Source organism: Homarus americanus, unplaced genomic scaffold (assembly GCF_018991925.1).
Source record: "Homarus americanus isolate GMGI-L3 unplaced genomic scaffold, GMGI_Hamer_2.0 scaffold56241, whole genome shotgun sequence".
Taxonomy (NCBI): Eukaryota; Metazoa; Arthropoda; class Malacostraca; order Decapoda; family Nephropidae; genus Homarus; species Homarus americanus.
Window position 1 is genome coordinate 1177604 of NW_024740202.1, and position 17836 is coordinate 1195439.

Here is a 17836-nt window from a genome sequence, read left to right on the forward strand (position 1 = left end):
ATCAGTGTATGCATCTCTCCCATTAATGTACACACGGGGCCAATGTGTGTGTGTGTGTCTGTGTGTGTTTACATTCCGGAAGCAAAGTACTATTAGATTGAAAGAAAGAGAGAGACAGAGAGAGAGAGAGAGAGAGAGAGAGAGAGAGAGAGAGAGGTAAGATAATAGGTGGTCTTGGCCATAAATGACTCAGGTAAGTTCTCTCTGACTGCTGCCTCTGTCATGATGGTTCTTCTTCTTGGCAGAAGAAACCGATAGACAAAGACAGATAAACAGGCACAGATAGACAGACAAAGAGAGAGAGATAAAAGCAATGATAGATTAACAGATAAATATAGAGTGAGCAATATTAGAACAGAAATAAACAATTAAACCCAGCCAGCGAACCGTTACCATTATCATTACCGCACTGATGATGCTGTTAGTGTAAATTAACGTAGTCACCGCTGGCGAGTCTCTCATGTCATCGTTTTCTTTAATACTGTACCCGATACAACCCGAGGGTGTGAACCGTAAACATGGCAGCACTTGGTCAATTTTGGTGCAATTTATACCAAAAGTTTATAATGTGGAACTTGAATCATGTTCATTAGACCTACAAAGTTTGGTGGAAATCCTCTAACCCGTTATTGAGTTATCTTGGGGACACAGACAGACAGACAGACAGACTGAAAGCAATACCTTGGCCCTCAGTTACTAGTGGAAGGGTAACCAGATACACCCAGCTCATCCCTGAATCTCTCTCACTCTCTCTCTCTCACTAATTCTATCAACTACAACTCACTCTCTCTAATTTCCCTTTTTTATGATTCTCTCTCTAAAAACTTATCTTCGGCACAGTTAGTCTCTCTTACCTGGTGTATACGCGATTAAAATCCGATAATGTTAACACGGTATTATGTTTCCTTGAAGTGTGTGTGTGTGTGTGTGTGTGTGTGTGTGTGTGTGTGTGTGTGTGCCATTGTTTGTATACATGTACTGTCTATGTACACACTGTAGTCCTGTACTGTCTATGTATGTAGCCCTGTACTGTCTATGTACACACTGTAGTCCTGTACTGTCTATGTACACACTGTAGCCCTGTATGGACACATGTTGTATCAATGGACACTTGCCTGAGAGTTGACTAATCTATTTTAATCTACATATCTATTAATACTCTGGTTCCTGGCTTTTTGAAGCATGGTGTGACAGGATGGATGGACAGATAGATAGATAGATAGATAGATAGATGATATGGATGGATGGATGGATGGATGGACAAGCGTAGATAAATGGATGGTCCTCACCCCCTCCAACCTCATCTTATTCACCTATCCCTCTTCCTTACATCCCTTTCACCATATATTCTATCCCATTTCCCCTTTTCATCCCTCTTCCTCTCCTCTTTCACCCCTTCCCCCTTCCCCCTTTCCCAATTTCTTTTTACCCTCCCTTTCCACCTTTCCTCCCCTTTTTCCACCCTTCCTCCTTCCAAACCTCCCCTCCTTTTCCCTCTTTCCACCCCTTCACCTTTCAACCACAACCCCTTCCTTTCCGTCCCTACCCCTCCCCCTCCCCCCTTCTTCTCACCTCATTCCCGAATTTCAGACGTAAGCAGAAACGCGGAAATGGACTAATTGGACACGTTGCTTCATTAACTATCTAACTACCTCATTAAAGGCTTCCGCTACTAGGCAATCAACCTCTCTCATACGATTCACTTTTTTTACTGCCAGATTCACTATTTAAATGTATAAATATATTGATGGTTTCTTTTCCTTTATCTGTTTATGTAATTATTTATATTTTCCTGGGTGTGTTGTAGCTTATTATGGAAAGGGTGAGGCGTCTACTACTACTACTACTACTACTACTACTAATACTACTACTACTACTACTACTACTACTACTACTACAGTTCGTTTTCTCCAGACTCAAGAGTTACAGCTTATTGGCTGTTGAAAATCTGTTCGATTTCGTCCTGAAGTAATGATGTATTTCTAAACGGGTTTATTCATAATCGTTGGGATGACCGTTTGGACGAGAAAGATATTTAGCTAAATTATATGAAGATACATAGATTCATTACTTCAAACAGGAGCACGTAGGAAGTTTATCAGAAATCGTCTACATATTTGTATATTAAGTGACCCATTCCCCAATTATGTAACTGTATATTTTCAGCCTTCCGGTGCCATGCTCTTTCAATAAACCGTTAATTATTATTATTACAAACATACCTACATACATACCTACATACCTACCTACATACATACATACATACATACATACATACATACATACATACCTACATACATACATACATACATACATACATACATACATACATACATACATACATACATACATCATAACATTTAACCAGCTTTTTTTTTTCTTTTGTCTCTTCAGGTGTGTCCAGGAGGGTCCTCTCTCCCCGTGGCTCCTCCCCCCTCCCGCTCCTTCCCAGGCGACCACCAGCAACACCCTCCTCCTCCCCCACGTCTCAACCCCACTTCAAGTCCCTCTCCTCCACCCTGACTCCCTCGACTATGAAGAAAGACACTTCCTTAAATATCATGAGACCTCCTCCTCCTCCTCCTCCTCCTCCTCCTCCTCCTCCTTCTTCTTCTTCTCCTTCGTCGTCTTTCCTCTTCTCCTCTTCTTCCTCCCCCCACCCATCTAGGGCTCTCTCTACACCAAGAGAGAGAGGGACCTTTTTAGAACCCCCACCAGCATCTTCTTCCTCCTCCTTCCTGAACCCTGAGGAGGAGGAGGCGTCCCTAATAAGAAATGTCTCCTCATCGTCGTCAACATCGTCAGGATCGTCTTCGTCTCCGCCACTAAAGTCATCCTCCCCGTCATCAACGTCTCCTTCACCCTCGTCGTCAAGAGGCCTATGTTGGAGGGTAGATGGGGAGTCAGAGGGGGAGGAGGAGGTCGACTCTTCCCTCACCCTCGCCCCGGACCACCTAGGGAACCTCTGGGTACTGACTTCCTCCAGGGACAGGTGAGAGAGAGAGAGAGACCGACCTTCAACGTGACCCTTGGGTTGGGTTGTATGAAGTTACGGTAGGTTAGTCTTGGCTAGATTTAGTTCGTTTACGTTGGTTTAGGTTAGGTTAGGTTAGGTTAGGTTAGGTTAGCATAGGTTAAGTTAGGATAGCATAGGTTAAGTTAGGATAGGATAAATTAGGATAGGGTAGGTTAAGTTAGGATAGGGTATGATAGGTTAAGATAGGATAGGTTAGGTTAAACTCTATCCCAGCCAACTCTCCAAAAATACGTGAGGGTAGAGAGACCACAAAGTTACGAGTCTCGGTGCAGTTCCAAACGTCATTCTGGAAGTAATTTTTGTGTCGTAACTTAAGTGAGGCAGTTAAGTGTGCTCCCGATACACAAGTTAAGGTAAAAATTGGACGTAAGAGTTGTTGAGTATCTGGGGAAATGTAGACCCCAGGGAAGAACCTTGTTGATTTTCTTAAAGGGATGTATGTATGTATGTATGTATGTATGTATGTATGTATGTATGTATGTATGTATGTATGTATGAGTAAATCCGCGATCCGCACCACACCTAATATAACTGTACAGTACATAATACACACGGGGTTGGCGAGAAATAATCGACACATGAACTTACATAAAATTGTGCCAATACCATCATACACCAGGCACAACATCTATGATGCATAATATACACCATACATAAAAAGCAGCATATGTACTGTAATACCTACTACACTACATGCATCATACACCATACTACTTTGCTGTCACTTGGAATCGACTATGACGATCATCCAGCTATGATATAACGATATGAGTTATTAAGGATGTCACCTTCGTTGGTGAGCTCTGAGGTGATTCGAGAGGCCGATACGGGACCGGCAGTGTCGTCCACAGATGTTGCACGTGTGGAGGACTACATCTAGTGCGGGAGGGGCGGCGGCAGTGTATGCGGTTGGGCTAACTCGAAAGCATTGGCACCTTCTCGTGGTGCTCCTCCAAGCGTTACTGTGTGGGAGCCGAGATACTGGAAGTGGGCAACATTAGAGAGAGTAGTACCGTTAAGGTGGCTGGATGGTGGAGGTGTGGTTGAACCAGGGGCAGGTTGAAAGAGAATCTGAGTCTTACGTACATTCACCTCAAGGTCGAAGTGTGCATACGCATCTGTGTGGGTGTTCAGGATCTCCTGGAGGTCGCTACGAGGATTAGGTCGTTTGCATGCTGAAGTTCAGTGATGGAAGCGGCCGATACCTTTTTTCTTACCTGGAGTCGTCTTATGTTGAAAAGTCCATTCATCATCCAGTACTGGATGTCCACCCCGCTGGCTAAATTGGCACTGGCACTAGTAAGGAAGAACTCAGACTGGGTGCTATTGTGTAGGACACTGTCATACCATCGTGGAGTTGCCTCACAATGACAATGAATTTTGGTAGACAGCCAAAACGACTGAGGGTCCGCCAGAGGGCTTCCCTGTCGAAGGCCTTAGTAAGGTCAATGAAGACCATGTACAAGTCACTACGCTGTTCTCTGCATTATTCCTATATCTGGCGGGCAGCAAAAATCATGTCAGTGGTGTCACGTGATGATTTAAAGCCACATTCAGATTCTGGGAGGAAGTTTTCCGCCTCAGGAAGAAGTCTGTTTAGGAGGACTCGGGCGATAATCTTGCCAGCTACGGACAGCAGCGAGATCCTGCGGTAGTTGCCACAGTCTGACTGGTCTCCTTTGCTCTTATACCACGCCATAAGTAATGGGGCCATGTACTGTTTTAGCGGAATTGAAGAATTCACGCATCATGTGTTGATCCGCAAATGTTTGCATTTCACACGCTATATTTTTCCACCATTCGTCCATTAGTTTGCGAAGTTCGCGCTGGGCGGCCGCTCTTTTCTCGTGGAAGGTACCCGGTACCGTACAGTACGCAACATACATCACACCAAGCATATATTATACATAATACTAAACATACGCTGCACATCACACAACATAAAATATATACCATACACAACCCAATGTAACCTAATCAACCCTAATCCACCCAGAGGTAGAGTTATGTTGTTTATTCACAGGTGAAATAAGCTGGGGTGGCAAAATCTTCACGTGATCAGATGTCTTTTATAGTTTTCGTGGATTTAAGAGAGAGAGAGAGAGAGAGAGAGAGAGAGAGAGAGAGATAACTAACAATATTATCATCGCCAGGTTGGAGGTGAGGCCAGGACAGGTGTGGGTTGTCAACTTCACGTCCTTCACCTGGCATGACGTGGGGGCGCGCCCTCCTCCTCCACACGCCCACGGAGGTCACATTTGGGGCACCAGAGGCGTCACGATGGCCGCCCCGGATCCTTCGACGCCTTCTGGTGGAGGTGGTGGTGTGAACAGTGCTAAAGATGTTTATGGTGGTGGCGATAGTAATACTAATAGCAGTAATAGTAATAGCAGTAGTAACAGTAGTAGTAGTAGTGAGCCGGTGGTGGTGTGCCCATGGTCTCAAGGTCTGGTGGCCGTGTACACCCTCAACACCTCCTCCACCACCACCTGGTTCCTGCCTTACGACGCCCTCACCTGGCAGAGGTTCCTGCACCACCAGGAGCTACACTTCCCCTCAGGAGTTTCAGCTGTGATCGCCAGTTGGTGTGGGAGGCTCCGTGACGCTCTCTGGCTCCTCACCTCCTCCGTCACGCCCACCACCACACCTTCAGCCCTGATGAATGGACGTGGCACCACGGTAACACTGGAGGACACACGTGGTAACACCGCAACACCGGAGGACATACATGGCAACACCGCAACACTAGAAGACACACATGGTGCCGACGCAACACGGGAGGGCACACATGGCACCGATGCAACACGGGAGGGTACACATGGCACCGATGCAACACGGGAGGGCACACATGGCACCGATGCAACACGGGAGGGTACACATGGCACCGATGCAACACGGGAGGGCACACATGGCACCGACGCAACACGGGAGGGCACACATGGCACCGACGCAACACGGGAGGGCACACATGGCACCGACGCAACACGGGAGGGCACACATGGCACCATTGCGAGACAGACGTTGTGGAAGCTTGACCACAATGGCAAGTGGTCGGCTTTGGATGTAGTGCCTGGCAAAGAGGATATCCAGTACCGCCATCGAAGCATCCTACGTAGATGGAGTGATAATCGGGGCGACCTCTTCTTCCTGCAGGAACTGGTGCCCCCCAGAGACTCAGGGACCTCGAGGACGTCGTTTACCGAGCAGGAGGAAGGGGGCCCAAGGTCAGGTCTGAGGGTGGTCAAGTTCGACACAGTATCAGGGAGGCGAACCGTGTTGCCTTTTCATCATCACCCAGCCAGAGGTGTGTGGGTGCCGGGACCATCAGGAGAACTCTACTCCATCTTCACAGACTCGCGGGGCTCCTGGGTGAACACCTTCAACTACTACACGGGATCTGTCGTCAGCAGAGACAGTTCGCCTCATCTCCCCATCCACATTGACGACAACAACCTCTTGGTTATGATCGACGGCACCGTATATAACACCATACCTGCCTGTAGCAGCCAGGTGCTCCACGACGCACACACGGAAGACTCTGTCGTGGCAGGGATAAATTTATACCATTTAATCCTCTCAGGGCAGTGTTCTCAGAGCAACACACTCACAGCTACACTACAAGACTCTATCGCTGCTCGGGCCTCTACCTCACGCCATGGCTCCCTCACTCATGACCTCCCCAACATACAAGCTATTGTTGGTGGTAACAGAGGTGGTGGAGGAGGGAATGTGTCGAGCAGCCCACTGCCTGTGGGACAGTCGCCGGGACTGTCACACCAGGCTGACCAAGGTGGCACAATCTTCGTCACGGATGGCAAACAGGTGAGCACCAGCAGCAGGGACACCCAACCTATCGCCAATAACACATGCATGATGAACGCTGATTGGTCCTCCCACTTCTCTCCGGTAGCACCTGACATTAAACTAACTATAAATGATAAATCTATCTTAAACACAACCCAACCAGATAGTTGCAATACATGAGAGGAAAGTACCGTTAACACTGACCAGACAGTACACATCATGCCTGCAAACATGTGACTTTTCCTTCCAAACAGCGAGGATATATAAAGGTCCCGGGTTATATATCAAAATCTATGTATTGTTTTTCTGTGACTGTATTTGTGTGTAACGAAATATATGATTACACGCACACACACAATAGTAAAACTACATAACCATATGGAGGGAGGGGCGGGTAATAGACAGTAACGGCGGCGTCCAGTGTCGGCACAACAACCCGGGACCAAGGGACCATAACCACTCCTCCCACTGTACCCATGAATACACCACATATTACAAAACTATAAAGTCACAGAATAAAATAATAAACTCTGTATTCACCAGCAATAAACATTATAAAATAAGCTTACAGAATCATAATTAGAAAAGATTAAGGCCATACAAATCCACGGAAAAAATACAAAATACAGTAGTTATATCGTATAGTGATTATCATGTTTATGTGGGCTTGTTTCACGATTTTACTAATTACCTGACATAAAATTTACAGTATGTATATATTTATCCATCCATCTCTCCTCCCATCTATTTATTTACCTACGTCTTAATTTCTATATTCATCCACCCACGTAACTATCCACTTATCTACTCATCTATCCACATCATCAATGTTTTACAGCCATTTTCCACGCGGCTATCAGATGGCAACTCTCCATACTGCACTACCTCTTGCAGTCTCTCTCAAGTCAGGATCCTATAGGTCGTTTCTTAACTCTCTCTCCAGTGCATTGTTTTGCTTGTCTCTGGCTCCCCTCACTTTTAGTTTCATCTCTTGGCCCTAGTTTACCTCACCCATCCAGCCCAGCCCAACCAAAACCCAATCCAACCCAACCCAACCCCAACCCAACCAACCCCAACCCAACCAACCCCACCCAGCCCAACCCAACCCAACCCCAACCCACCCCAACCCACCCCCATCCCAACCAACCCCATCCCAACCAACCCCATCCCAAACCCAACCCAACCAGACCTAGTTATTTCTTCTGTAGTGTGTGGCCAAAAATACTGCCTCTACTCCTTCAACCTGGCAGCTATTTATCTATCAATGCATCTTATATATCTATCAATCAATGAATCACTATCTATCAATCAGTCAGTCACTATCTATCAATCAATCAATCAATTAATCTACCTATCAATCAGTCTATCTATCAATCAATCTACCCATCAATCAGTATATCTACCAATCAATAATCGATCAATCAATCTATCTATCTATCTATCAATCGATCTATGACGTCAACTGTCCGACAGGGCGTGAGCAGCAGCGAGCAGCCGACAGTTCCTCACCACAGAGACAAGAATCACACCAACAATTCCATCATCTTCTTCTCCCTGTCCCTCTCCATCTTCGCTCTGGTGGGCATCATTATCTTCGTCAGGAGGTGTGTGAGGTAAGGACCGAAGGAGAGAGAGAGAGAGAGAGAGAGAGAGAGAGAGAGAGAGAGAGAGCTATTGAAGGAGGTAACGAGAGTAACTAATGTGTGTGTGTGTGTGTGTCCCTTAAGGAAAATTATATATTATGTATCCCTTGTAAATTTTCTCCTGTGGATATTGAAGCATGTGTCCTCCCCTCCCCCACTAGGTGTCCTCTCACCCACGAACTCGTTGACGGGCGTGAGGAGCGGGGCAAGCCACCTTCACCCCTACCAGTGTTATACAGCATCGTGTCGGACGACCCCGCCTACGAGACGTCCACCAACAACTCACCATGTCCGTCTTACAACGCTCTGTACGACGCCACGGTCACCACCACCGCCGCTGACACCACCCCCAGCGCCACCACCCCTAACGGCGGCACTCCGAACTACATGACCCCAAGCTCCACCACCCCGACGGGACTGTCTCCTAGTACCGCCGCACGCCACACCATCACTCCCGCCACCTTCCCCCGGGACCCCATCAGCTACGCCATTACCAACACCGCCTCCGATGCCATCACTATCGCCACTAACAACGCCTTTACCAAGTACCTCACTAACAGCGTCTCAGATCCAACAAACATTGACAGTAACAGTACCCTTAACACAAGCACCAGCACCACCCAGTTCTGACCAGCACCAACCGCTTCTGATCACCACCACCACCACCCACTTCTGAGTGTCAACCACACTACACCATTCACGACTATTTATAATCAACAAATGTTTTAAAAGAGTAAAATGAGAGCTTCGGAAAAATATAAAAATCATATAGAACAACTGTCCAGTCAGTCACCACAAAAAATAATATTCCCAATAACAGAAAACAATAAAGTTCAATTATTATGCAAGTTAATAATTTGTTCAGTGTTCACCATGAATGATAAGTTGTCTAGACGATAATGGTATTTCCTTGTGATTTAAATACTTTTTTTTTACTATGTAAGGTTTAAAACGGAATTACACATTCAAAAACAAGAATTGCAATAATTAGTTTTTCGTTCAAGATGCTTTAACTGTCATTTATGAAGAATAGTTTATAATGTATTAAGTTCTTCAATAAACAGGTTTAATATTATGGAAAATATGTATTCTGGGTTTATTTCTTAACGACAACAACTTGCAAGACTATACGTACCGTTCACCCAGTCATTGTCTACCTAACAAACTTGTGGGTAAACATGAAAAACTAATTCTCACAAAATAATTTACTCGTTCCCAGGATAATTAATAATGTGTGGACTGATGACTACGTAGGCCACCAGTTCCTCATAGTATTACCCGAATGATTTAAGGAGACTAGCCATCACAAAGCCCAGACCAACTAACTTGTGCCAATATGTGTTTTATTTCATTATAATATAAGGCAATAAACTTCCATTTCCATATTACAGACAAATGAGCCAGCGGTAGCTAAGGTTTGAATCTCCCAACAGCTGCAGACGAGGTTGTTTGGGTGAAATCAACAACTTCATAGTAGTTAACTTACTGATTACTGTAAGGCGGCGATACACTGGACACTTTTCCTCCCAACACTCCCTGGCCACCAAAACTAAGGGACGTTTGCGTCACTGGGATGTTTTCTTAGCACGTCTGCCCAACACAAGCGTCTAGACGAGGTTCGAGTTACTACAGTCGAGGCCTTGCGGGATTGTGAGGTTTATTTACAAGTGGCGGCGGCTGACTGGTCAAAGAACATCCTGAATAATAATTTAATAATACTAAAGAAGTTTTAAAGTGACGAATAAATAGAAACAACTCACCGTTTTATGCTTTATATTTTAAATTATCAGTTTCATGATTTATTTCAATTTTTACTTGAATATTCAACACAAATATAAAGCTCATTTGAGCGCTAACCCGGCCAGCAAAGCTCGCCGCCAAACCGATGTCCAATTCTCACAACAGGCGAAATCTTGCAGCTTCCTGGGCCGCCAGGCCAGCAAAAGGGGCAACATGTTGGGAGGAAAGTGCCCAGTGTGCCGCCGCCTTCAAACTACTCTGGGCGTCTTCCACCTTCTGCGACTCTAAGAAATTGGAAGCGAAGGAGCCGCTGCTGGAGGCCAAGGAAGATTCTTACGTATATAAGCGCGTTTATATCGAGTTTTATGATTAATAAATGATTTGGGATACATACAGCCGCACAAACTGTAGTTCATTACCGACTGTGCTATATTTCTTGTATCCTTTGCTTCTGTTTGCTTTATGTTTGGTACAAAACAAAAATATGAAAAGATTTCATTGGAAAGCGAATTTCATCTTTGACTTCAACCTTGAAATCATTTGCATTTTGATAGTCCAGTTATTTAACATTATCTTGGAGAATAACGTGTCTGCTTACCAATTGTGAACATATTTAGTTTCAATAAATGAGTAGCTACAAACATTTTCTATGAACCAATGGGCTATTTGTAACTATAGACGAGGGGCGTGGCGTGGAAATACTGTAAGTATAATGGACCACTGCTTGATAACTTTCCTCCTGATCAGTGGGAATTCTTTTTAACTTCTGGTTTATATTTTACTTTATTTTAAGCTGGACGAAAGTGAGCATATCCCGCCTTGACACATCTTAATACTATACTGTACGTGACGCCACAGCGAGCGGGAACGTTGCTCCACCACATACATACTGTACCCGTACATTCAGGACACTATAACTTGATATCTTGTTCTACCCTGTGCTTGTCCAGTCGTTTTCCGTGTATTAATCTATTTATCTTATTTGGTACATTACCTCATGTACAATTCAGTATTTTTTATATTTAATGTATCTTTACCATATCAACACCACATGTACTTAATATAATATATATTATGGTGACAACGAACATCATGAGTAATTTGTCTTATCTGATAACCGTGTCACGTCAACACTGCGGTGCATCAAGAAAAAAGAATTTGTCAGGGTGGCTGGTGTCTTAACATGAATCAATGTACTACCTACCTGTACTAAACACATATGTTACACAAACAACAGTAGTTCTTAAGCTTGAAGACCATTATACAAGTCTATTTACTGTCTTATATTATTTACATTAGGTTTTGTTATGTAATAAACTTGTAAGTGGTAAGTAACAGAGTGAGGTCGAAGACAAACTGTGCCGCCACACAACTTACTACAGAATGTATACCACTTGTGTTAGTAAATACCATGTATTGCTCTGTGTATGTATGGTGTATGCAGTATTAACCTACAACACGACGCGTGTTCTACCCTGTAATGTATAATATACAACATATTACTATAGATTTAAGGTCTGGTGTTGTGTAACGAGTGGAGGTGTACGGTGATGACCATATCTAAAATATTGTCCGCCAGTATGAGCTCGTCTACCCTTAACTCATCATAGGCAACATCATCTATTTACCGGGTATGAGATACGAGCAACATCAAAGGAAAATGATGGATAACAGTTGACATGTACAAGATACTTCCCCATCGTGTTACAAACATACGAGTTTTCCCATTATATCTTCTATGTAATGACATTCTTACTTACCTTCTTTATCATTCCATGGAGGGCTGTTCATTAGATATATGTTCTGTCATTATAAAAGGCCACAAAACCAGATAACACCCACTAGCGACTGGAACTGTCGGCTGACTACTTGACAGGTTCAGCTGATTCCCGCCCGAAATGCACACCAAGCTCATTTTCTTTATTTCCCTCCTTAAATTACATTAACTAAGGTTGATAAAATAGTGTATTTATTATTAACGAATAACCAAGAATTATTACAAAATATAGGTGCTATTGCCCGTCTGTTAACTATATTTTAGAGGAACTGATGTCAGACGCTTAAAAGTTTTGACTGATCACATACCGTGACGAGACACTAAACATATACCTGGCAACTATTGTATTTAGAGTTTGGTTGACGCATCACAATACGAAGATGTCTTTAAATTGTAATTCATGGACTGATAAAGCAAGTAGTAATAGATGAATTATTTATAGTGGGAGGGGGTAGGGAGAGGGATTCATAACAAAAACTGAATATACTACCGCTGTCAATTTGTTATTTCTAACTATTTTTTGCCTGTCTTTCTATAATGATGGTTCCTATACATTTCGTAAGTATACCTCACCATCCATCACTAACACGATACTGTTTTGGAATGTGTGTGTGAGGGGGGGGGGGGTGTTAAAAATTAGTGTCAAGTCAAGTCAACTTCGAACAACTGAACGAATACCAACACCAATAAAAAAAATTTGGTGAATTTCTGGAGATGTATTAATTTCAACAGTCGAAAGAGGTCATAAAAATTATATATACACGTGGCCATACTCACTAGAAGCGTCTATTTATTCTTGGCGCGCGCGCGCGCGCACACACACACACACACACACACACACCAAAAACAATAACTTGCCACCTATGAGCCCAGTAAATAATCCTTTACATCTTATGGCAATTTGTGTAAGCAATGAGCGACCTTGGTACACTATTGCACTAATGGAACATCTAAATTCTTCATAACTAACTAAAAGTTAACTAAACTCGACCATCACTGGCGATACACGATCACCACTGTACACTGGAAGACGTAACACTAACCTTGGGAGACATTCTCAAAGATTTGTACGTTATTTTCCCTCTTCGCTGCAGGTGTAAGAACACTTCTATCTGGCTGACTAAAGCGCAAAATAACATCCAACAAAGCATTAAATTTTACAGTGACTATCTTAACGAGATACATTCTCTTAACGTCAGTTAGGGGACAATTTTACGTCAAGAATCTTTGTGAATTTGTACATAAAGTAAGATATTTATACGTATTATCACCATGACTGAAAATCGAACTGACGTACTTGGAATGTAGGGAAATATTTACATAAGTATATAGTCCACACGCCACTGACTCCCGTGCTTGTGTACGAGGCAACGGGATCTGTCAAGACTTAAATGTACCATTGTACAAGGAACGCGATAACTAACGCGTCTGTACGTATTTTATTCCATATTTCTTAAGGCGGCGGCTCGAAGCTTAACTTGCCTAATGATCCTGGGTTAGTTTTGGACAGGTTAAAATTGATTGGACGGTTTGTGTTGCCTGCCATTAAATGGATTTCATGCTTCTGTTCGTGATATTTTTAACAGAACATTTTGCTAATGAGAGACTGTCAACTTCCAGGGAGACCTGCATTAACTTGTGGACGTTCTCCTGTGTTTCCTTAAACGTGCGTTCATAACGTTATGGGAATATGTGTCAATTTACATACATAATTTTACCTTTAACCTATAATATTTATAAATAGTTTAACCAGCAATAATGCGCACGAAACGGAAATGGTAGTACCCCGTGACTAATATACCGAGTAATTTTATTAATTTCTTCCCGAAATGTTATATTTTCTGTTTATGTACAAGAAGAGAAACTCCAATAAGATGTTCTTCATTACTATAGTTAGTTCCAGATCACAATATTATCAAGCTGGGGTAAAATAAGTTAAATGAGACTGGATTACCATTACCGAAAGCCATGTAGGTATATTGAAGTCTTTCAAAGCCCTTGCTATGAAAATGTGAATTCCTAAGCTAGTTTATATAAGGCAGTAGTTGGTTTTTGTGTAATACGTGATTACTGGGAATGTCACTTCATTTTCTTATTTCTCCCTTCTAAATATATTGTCTAACTCAATCCAACCCAGGATATTTAATCAGTATTTCATTGTACTATCTTGCTTAAAAAAATCACTCTGCCAGTCCAGTAATACATCTTCCCAACACTTGGCAGATAAGAACTACGTAAAACAACTTTCATTCCGTCCAAGTGCGCTACCCTGTGTTATAAACCAGAGAACCTACACCACAAACTGTACTGTAGACAAGTCATTTTTATTTATTAGTTATATTATGCGATTATACAGGACCCTGCGAACCCTGATGAAACGCTGTTCACTTTTGGCGTTCTTTGCAACCATCAACATTTAAATAGTCGATTGGTTACTGTGAATTACCATGTTGCTGCATCTAACAACCGACAACTAATGTCTACAAAATGTGAATTGCTAAGGACGCCCAAAGTAGAGCTACTTAGTTTATGGATGAGCCATTATTGTGTAATGTAAAGGGTGGTCGTGTGGCACGCCTCTACCATACATGTAGAATAATAATATCTATTGGAGATTTATTACAATCCCGGAAGGAACTTTTTTTTAGACCCGTTTGTTGTGGTGTAACTGCAGTATGACGAATACAGATTATAGACGTCTATCTATAAGTGCCATAAAGCCCGTAAAAAGGTTATAGAAACACTGCTTAAACGTTAGCCTCTGACACAATGTAAAGGGGGAAGGGGTTGTAAGAGGTTTAGTCATCATTAAACTCTCGAATAGCATGTAACATTTCCCTGTAGGCGATACAGAACCTTTGAGTGAGAAGTATGTCTCCCTGAAATTGGCACAGAACATTTGCTTAAAATATAGACACTGCAAAGTGCTCCTCTCAACCATGAACCTGTAACTACGATAGTCTTGATAAATTCACTACTTGCCTCTGGAGGGACTGAGGTAGTACACCTACAAGGTAACAATAATATGCTGAAATGTTTAAGGGATACAACTATTTCCCTCAACAAACTTCTTTTTTCCACATTTCAAATATAAGTGGAGTGAATAATGTTAATTTTCTGCACCTTGGAATTGGTAACGTGCGGGTACTAATACTTAAAATGTGACTGGTGGCAATGACACATACGAGGCCGTATCCTTACGACAGCTCTGATATTATGTTGGAAATTTCAGGGATTTTGTGTACGACTTTTGAACCCGAGATAAATACTGTATATTGGTTTTGTATCTAAAAATTCATCTACTAAGGTTATTAAACACTATATACAAGGTCTTAATTTCTACAGTAGACAAAAAACAACTTTTAAAACTTAAGTTACTGTACTCCTTTTTCTCACTGCAACCTGGGACCTTACCTTCACTCAATGTTTCTGTAGGACAGTACACACACACATTACAAATTTTCCAGAGTGAAATAAGACTATTTTTACAATAGCTGTACTAGGTGTTGTGATTATAAAATATAATTTTATAGACTACACATATCTGCACATCTTGATCATTTCTACAGCAGTCATATGATTTAAATATCCATATAAAAATAATCGAGATTAAAATCACTGGCTTAAGAGGACTGTTTTTAGGTGTGGTGGGGAGAACAAAGGCAAGGGCTGCGGTTCTAAAGTTTGTGCTGTACGATAAGTTCCCATAAGTGCAGGAGTAAGAACCTATCTAGCTGGCTCACTTAAGCCACAACACTAGATGGATTATCATAAGCTCGTTCATTTTTTTTCCTTAACTAGATCTTTGAGAATATGGGCCAAGATTCTTACAGATATATACTTCCCGGACTTAAGCTTAAAAATGTTTGTTTCTAATGATATATCAGATTTATCTCGCCTCCCTAAACCCTACATTCCACTCACCACACACTATTACGGCAACATTGTCTTATCCTTAATCAGTGTCATCACCTAATGTTGGTCAGTGTCACTCACAAGGTAAAGAAAAGAGATGCTAATGATAAATAGTTAACAAGGTTACTAGTGATACTGGTAATAAATGTTTAACAAGAGGGACAGTTCAGGAAATGTGTTCCTACACCTCCTGTGGTAGCCCGGGTCTCCAAACGGCCAACCTATCCACCAATCACGTCCGTCGTTACACAACCACTACCCATTCATACATAGTGATACTACTACCGCGACGGTGCCGTTTGGGGACACGAGTTACCACAGGGGGAACACGTTTCCACAACTGTACAAGTGATAAATGGTTAACAAGGAGCAAGTTATAAATGGTTTACAAAGGGTAATAGCGATAATTGTTTAGATTTCATTCAGCAGTAACAAATTTTCTGGTTCCTCTAGAGAAAGCAGTTTATCATCATCATCACGACCATTCCTGTGCTTGAACAACTAAGGTCTTTCAGCCCATACAATCGGTTCATACACTGATCAACAGCCAATATAAATCTGTTGTTTTACTGTATATCTGGGCAACTTAACTTTTGGAGTTAAAAAAATCTTTTGTTGCTGCAATAAGAGCCGTCAACAATAAAGTGTAGAGCACAAGGTCAATTTCTAACTAGAACTTTCAAACCTCACCAAAGTTAATACTTCGTATCTTTCTCATGTTTATATACCTAAGTGTTTAGATTGATTAGGAACTATTGTCAGCACACCTCTGATGCCGTTTATTCTGGACGTGTCTCTGCAAACTGATGTGTCATGATAATTATTAAATTGATACATTTTAACCATTGGCATTAAAAAATAAATTTTGTTCTTGTAATAACATCAAACACTATTTTGGGTCATATGAATAGTAGGTATCCCAACTTATTTAGCCTGATTAAACAATCCTAACCTAACCTCCCAGGTAGCGTTATGGAGTTTAATCAACAGGTGAAATAAGCTCGGGTTCCCAATTTTCTTGTGGTCCCACTTTTCCCTTAATGTAAGCAAAAGTTTCCTCGTCCTTACAACGAACGTGTATGTTAATTCCCCGCCAGTTTATGTATGCCGCCATCTTGGTGGAATGTAATATTTTGTCTGCCTTTTGTGTTGAGCAGTCATGTTAACCTTCTCTACTTTTATTTGTGTCTAATAAAGTAATAAACATTAAAGTATAACAGGTAAGTTTAGCATTCTTCACCTATTGAATACCTGTACAATCTAACATAACAAGAACTACACAATCTATTTGTTGACTCACCCAGCCAACCAGTATATAGTGGACGACCATCCCCCAGGCCACCCGCACCTCCCAAATTTCAACTCTTTCTTTAAAACAATGTATCCGACCCGTGGGTAGAGGGTCAAGGTCGGCCTCGTCGAACGGCAACAGTGTAGTGAACGACCATCCCCCAGGCCACCCGCACCTCCCGACTAATTTCAGCTCTTCCTTCATGTAGGTTCCAGCTCAAATAGGTTCCAGTTGGGTTCAATTAGTAGGTTTGTTCTAATAGGTTCCAATTCTAGTAGAGTTCAGTTAGTAGGCTATTTCTAATGGGTTCCAGTTCTAGTAGGGGCAGTGTTAGGAGTTCCAGTAGGGGGCTAGTTCTAATAGGCTTGAAGCAAATGAACTACTGTACAGGGTATGTGAAAAATGCTGGGAATCCGATGGATACAGTTGCCTGCAGGAGTAATGTTCCACCTTGTGGCGATTCCATACACTGAACTGTATGTGGCAACTTCACAATACTGTATTGAGGAGTTTCTAAACAATTCCTTTTTACGGCTACAGAATGAAAACTTGTGTATAGAAAAAAAGTCTATACAGCCATCTCTCCATTTACACGGTACTTACTTTCTTGAAAATGGCCAAGTAAATCG

The 17836-nt window shown here is 42.3% G+C and overlaps 1 protein-coding gene across 1 annotated transcript; it reads left to right on the forward strand.

Annotated features, from left to right (window-relative positions):
* The first annotated feature begins 2414 nt into the window (after positions 1 to 2414).
* On the forward strand, positions 2415 to 16236 carry LOC121875293. The gene is made up of 5 exons (XM_042379761.1): positions 2415 to 2992; positions 5191 to 6859; positions 8315 to 8454; positions 8646 to 9029; positions 9918 to 16236. The coding sequence occupies exons 1-5, from the start codon at positions 2535 to 2537 to the stop codon at positions 10093 to 10095; spliced, it is 2829 nt and encodes a 942-aa protein (XP_042235695.1). The 5' UTR covers positions 2415 to 2534; the 3' UTR covers positions 10096 to 16236.
* The last annotated feature ends 1600 nt before the right edge of the window (positions 16237 to 17836 follow it).

Bases quoted from the DNA above. Each gene is read 5' to 3' on its own strand.
- LOC121875293 (XM_042379761.1), top strand. From the start codon at position 2,535: ATGAAGAAAGACACTTCCTTAAATATCATGAGACCTCCTCCTCCTCCT. The intron at 8,455-8,645 runs GTAAGGACCGAA...CTCCCCCACTAG, and splicing joins TTCGTCAGGAGGTGTGTGAG to GTGTCCTCTCACCCACGAAC. The intron at 9,030-9,917 runs GTACCTCACTAA...ATCTCCCAACAG, and splicing joins ACTAACAACGCCTTTACCAA to CTGCAGACGAGGTTGTTTGG.